The sequence below is a fragment of the Mercenaria mercenaria genome, chromosome 4, assembly GCF_021730395.1.
Source record: "Mercenaria mercenaria strain notata chromosome 4, MADL_Memer_1, whole genome shotgun sequence".
In the NCBI taxonomy this organism is placed as follows: domain Eukaryota; kingdom Metazoa; phylum Mollusca; class Bivalvia; order Venerida; family Veneridae; genus Mercenaria; species Mercenaria mercenaria.
In genome coordinates, this window is record NC_069364.1 from 2,175,820 (window position 1) to 2,181,819 (window position 6,000).

At 33.2% G+C, this 6,000-nt stretch overlaps 1 protein-coding gene across 1 annotated transcript; it reads right to left on the reverse strand.

Annotated features, from left to right (window-relative positions):
- Positions 1 to 1,301: 1,301 nt before the first annotated feature.
- Positions 1,302 to 5,185, reverse strand: LOC123553135 (uncharacterized). The gene has a single exon (XM_045342883.2). The coding sequence runs from the start codon at positions 4,755 to 4,757 to the stop codon at positions 3,699 to 3,701; it is 1,059 nt and encodes a 352-aa protein (XP_045198818.2). The 5' UTR covers positions 4,758 to 5,185; the 3' UTR covers positions 1,302 to 3,698.
- Between the last annotated feature and the right edge of the window lie 815 nt (positions 5,186 to 6,000).

Here is a 6,000-nt window from a genome sequence, read left to right on the forward strand (position 1 = left end):
AAGGACAAATGGGCGTGACAACAAAGACTAGGCCAAGATAACCAAACATTTGCTGGGAGACAGTGATGATGATGCTCAATCTGACTAAAGTTCTTGATCTTCTGAACGAAGATCTGAGAACGACCCATTCACATTCGTCTTCTGTATATTTTGGATTTCCAATATTGCTATTTTCATTTTCGCAAATCTATTTTTATTTGAACCAGTCAGACGACTTGTTCGAATGTCAAAGAGTAAGAAAAATTTGCAGTCAGTCAGCAAGGTTCGAACCCGGGACTCATTGCTAACAGAGCAAGTGCCCTACCGACTGAGCTAACCGGCTATCTGACCCCTTACGACGTAAGAATTGTAGATACCAAAAACCAAGGCTTTTTTAAGCTTGCAGAATGTTGTAAGTTAGCTTTTGATTGGCTAGCGGAAGGGTCGTCAGAATGAGGCTATCAATAGCTCGTGTTCAGATCCTAAACGTAGCGTAATAGGATATGTACTTTAGTCAGATTGTGATGATGCTTGTCCATCTGAAGGCGGTATGACTTTAAAGGAAATACCTGCATGAACTGTGGACAAACTATACACACATTATTATTACACCCATAGATTAAGGGAAGTAGTATGACAAACAAAATGCGAATAAGATCTATTTTAAAGAAATCTAGTTAAGGTAAAGGTAAACTTTAAGGTAAAGGAATTTTGTATTTTGCGACGCTTTGTGAAACAATGAATAGAAATTTTACAGAGCTCCTTAGCTATCTTGTGTGTAGGGTTAGGGTTTACAACCAAAACACACTAAAGAACTATAGATTTGTGTCAGATCTCGCTTAGAACGTCCCAAAAAGAGCAATTTAAACTGAAGAAGCTTGGATCGTCCAATATCATACATTGTAGTATGATTGGCTGCGTTCGATGAATTGCAGGTAAAACTAGATTTAGATATTAGTCGTACAATAGTCAATCTTCATATGATGCAATCCGTTGTTGGTCCTTGTTTTGTGTAGGGAGATCACGGTGGACAATCAGTCAATGGTCAATTGACATTTCCCGCAATAACGCTCGGAATAACGCTAATTACCGGCTGTTTGCAGTCGATACCTGTTGAAAGCAGATGGCACCTTCAATGGTTAATTTGGACTGAAAAGGTACCAAGTACTTCTGACAAGCTATAACTGGGGCATATATGTTACGTATTATTGTTCCTTTCGTTGGTACAAATTAAACTATCGCCACGTTTTTACAAAATATAACAAAGCACTTGTACATTAATCGTGTACATCAACACATACAGTATGTATTTCGTACATTTATACAGCAGTTTTTACCCGCCATATACAAGAAATGTGACATAAATGTATCTAAAATCATTAACACCTGGTGCTTAGTGCTACAGTAGAAAAACTGAAATTGAATAAACTACGGCTATACGTTTAACAAATACTGGTGAACTATAAATAAAACTGTTTTAAACATTAGGAATATAACACTCCCTGTGTAACATCCAGACTAAATAATTTAAACTTTGATATCCTATATATACCAGTCCGTAAAACAAAACAAAACATTATAATACACTGTTTTGGTTTGCCAAGAACATTTTACGTACAGGACTACAAAAATGATTCGATCTGACAAATAGAAAATTTTACGAGTTTGTGTCTGACCAAGAAATAGAAAAAAAAAACAATGAACATTTACACGCAAGAAAACCCCAACAGTTCCTTGTGAATACATGATATTACTAATGTAGACTTAACTTTCGGTCAATATGTACTTTTGATGCTCTGCCTAAAAGCAATATTGACCTAAGACATTGGATTAAGATCTCAGTCAAAGTGTCTTCCAAGCATATCAAAAACGCATATTTACGTCAACATCATGCAAGTTTTTATCTGTAAGACGTAAAAATGTTTTTATGGCCTTGGAGAATATTTTTTTTTCAACATTTAAACAAAAAGTTGCAAAACTGCACTTTTTATGCTTTAAACATGTTAAGTGATGTTAGAAATCAACTTACTGATGCACTGAAAGCATTACCCCCTTATTTACATTCATTTTTTGACACAAAATAATTTCCGAAAAGTCTCCCTTAATAAAAAAAAATCCAAAAAAAAAAAAAAAATTCCGACCTACCTACCCTAATTTTTTTTAGCATGTTACCGGAAACAAAGAATTTTTTTAGGCCTAAAATACAATTCAATATTATGTCGCGAGTTTGGCATGCTATATATGATCTTCAGCTGACTGGCGTTGTATACAAAACCTAGACCTCTGTTTCTGTGTGTGAAATTGTTACTAATGTTACTGTTCAGCATTGCAAATTGAAATATTTCTGATTAAACTGTCACTATTCCATACTGTATATAAAATACAGATGTTCAGTATTACATTTGCAGATTAAAATGTTAGCATGAAGCTTTCATCTGTAGATTAAAATTTTGCTAATCAGTATTGCATTTGCAGATTAAAATGGTATTGTTAATACAGCACAAAATTATGTTACTTTCAGTATTGCAGAGTAAAACGTAACTGTTGAATATTGCAGATTGCAATGTTACTGTTGTAGATTGTAATGTTACTGTTGTAGATTGTAATATTACTGTTGTAGATTGCAATGTTACTGTTGTAGATTGTAATGTTACCGTTCAATTGCAGGTTCAAATGTTACTGTTCAACATTGAAACTTTGTAACTTTTTTTTTCTTTTATATTAAAATTAATGTCACTGTTCAACATTGCAGAATTAAACGTAACTGTATAGCATTGCAGATTAAAATGTAAATGTTTAGAATTGCAGATTAAAATGTAAATGTTTAGAATTGCAGATTAAAATGTAAATGTTTAGAATTGCATATTAAATGTATCTGTTCAAAATTGCAGATTAAAATGTTAATGCTTTACATCAACAGTTCAGTATTGCATTTAAATATGTTTCTCTCAGATGGGCACAATGTCAAATCAGATCAAACAACTTATAAAACTGAAAAAACTGAATCTGTTTCATTTGATACGCCTATTTTTACGTAAAACATGTTCAGTGGCGTTTTACAAACACATAAAAAAATTACGTCTAAAAGTTAAGACATTTTAAAGATGTATGAAATAAATGAGCATAAATATCACTGTGAATAAATTATTTAGTAAGTATTAAACAAAAGATCAGGCATCAGATAAGATTAATAAAATATTAGAATATTAAGATACTGTAAGACAGCTGTTTTGTTAGTAAGTAAGTAAGTAGAAATGAGTTATTGTGACATGTCCATAAGTTATTACAAACAACTGTATACTTGTTTTGTGATAAAATTGTTCATATTCGAATGACTTTACACAATAAAAATCATCCAGTTCATGTTACCACAATATCTTAAAAATAATAGTCACAGTCTCTAAAAGAGTGCAAAGTAATTTCCAAACTAATGAGTTTTCAATTTCTTTTTGAAAACATCTAATGTGTCTGAGTTCTTGATTTCTAGATACTTATATGTTATTAATACGTTTTTTCATCTATGCCAGTATTCTTATCAATTTCATTTAGTCTTGAAAAGCGTTGCTTCTACCTTTATGTTTGGCTGTAAAGATATGTTTTTTCAGTCGAGAACGCCGACTTTATATCGTGCCGTACTAAGCGGTATTACCAATTAAAGTTCTATTTCACGTCGTGTTACACCAAATTGTTATTTTATTTTATATTCGCATATTATATGGTCATGTATCTAAGCTTCTATGTGGTAACATAGATTTGTTTGTTTGCTCATTTTCAGTTATAACATTTGAAATCGTTTTCCTAATTGTTTTATTTAAGAAACCCAATGTTTCTATTAGCGTACTGTTGTAGTAAGATCTTGTGACAAACGGGTAATAATAATATAGATGTTCACATGGGACGGATACTACATTTTTAATTTCTATATAAAATAAATGTGTAAAATCCTGTGAGGTACATATATCAGACCTGCCGTACATCCTTTCTATCATTTTCAACATTTTGTTAGGTACACAAAACTCTTCGTCCTCATATAATACTTTTCTTACTGGGAAAACATCATCAATTAAAAGAGTAGTTTTTTCTTTTAGACTGTCTTCCGAATCATATATATGTGTTGCATTGCCAGTAAAAAAGTATACATCTATGTAAGGAAATCTTGGATCTTGGTTTTCCCGTGTTTTATTTAGTTTCTTCGACCCGTTTGACATTTTCCATAAATTTTTCGTGTATGCTGACTGGTGCAACATTATGCCTGCAGTGTTGTTTAGAATAGTTCTTGCCTTTTCCATCTGCCTCAAGTCCAACCATACATCGACGTCATCATCCCAGGGGACAAATCCGGCGTGTCGGTAGGTTCCAAGCACTGATCCGCCACATAACATATATGTTAAACCATTTTCATCACAGAGTTGCTTTAATTTTCTCAATAAACCCATCAAAATTTCATATTCCAGCTGCGTCATGACCTGGCGGAATGGCGTGAATTTCGAGTCCGACATCTCTGAAAAGTTCAAGCGACTTCTATTTTGCCACCCTGGTAGCTTCCCTGACTGTAGTTCTATAAATTCGTTAGATTTCGTCGTTACAGCGTCATAAGTTATGTTTTCATAGTTTTCATACATGTTATGCGTTTCCGTTGAAATATCACTTTTCTCTGTTTGGTCCCACAGGAAGGAAGTAACCAAGAATGGTATACATATTATATAAACAATATACAATGATATAGCGTTGTTACACAGGTTTTTCTTCGACCCCATGGTACAACAAATAGCATCCATCCTTCTACCCTTCTCCAATAAACATTTCTAAGAGACTTGTTCAAAATCCTGTTTTTTAAAAGTAAAATAATAATATTTCAAAGTCCTTTCAACTTGTGTGTTTATATGTATACAGTGATGTATAACACTGACCTATCCCAGCACGGTACAAATCTATATTGCAAAATTAAGAACATAATCCAATATTTGACATTTATAAAATGATTGTTCGATCCCGGTTTTCTCGTGTCTCTATGCTACGAAAAAATGAGTATACTTAAAGTATTAACTCCATCTATAAACGAGTAGCTTTAATCTGATGGTGAACATGATATAGCTTATAGTCACAGTCATTCCTTGTGTACTCATTTTCACTTTTATCTTTTCACTAAAGGAATATTCCAACATATATTTATTCTACAGAAATCTCTCTATATTTTATATGTATGAACATAATATGCATGACTGAGAGTAAAACAATATCTTCAGCTTACATTGATAATTGATATTTTGTTATTAAACTATATATATCCAAGAGTAATTGTATGGATTACTCGTAAAAAGACACAAACACATGTTGCATTTAAACGTCACATTGGAGAATTTTAACATATGTCACCTAGAGAAATTGTGACTAGTATATGTGTTTAAGTTCAATACGATAGTACGACTCCATATTCTTTTCTTAATTGAGATTAAAATTACATTCCAGAAAAGCCATATTTATAAGTATTTCTGGAGTCCAAAACATCAATTTGGTTATTCGTTTGTTGGGTTTAACGTCGCACCGACACAATTCAGGTCATATGGCGACTTTCCAGCTTTTATGGTGGTAGAAGACCTCAGGTGCCCCTCCTTGCATTATTTCATCATGAGTGTGCACCTGGGTAGAAGCAACGACCTTCAGTAAGTCAGCTGGATGGCTTCTTCACATAAAGAATTCAACGCATGGAGTGAGGCTTGAACCCACATCGATGGGGGTCAAGTGATTTGAAGTCAGCGACCTTAACCACTCGGCCACGGAGTCCCCAATATACAGGCAATGTCGCCACATGTGAAACTGATATGATTATCACAAACAACTCATATGATAAACATATGGTAGGCCTAATCATTTCATATGAGAATCATAGAACAGAACAGAACAGAAAGTTTATTAACGAGTACACTACAGGTACATTGTTAAACATGATTTACATAATACAATTTTAGAGGTCACGCATACAATGAATTTGGCTAATATTATGACAACACATATGGAAAA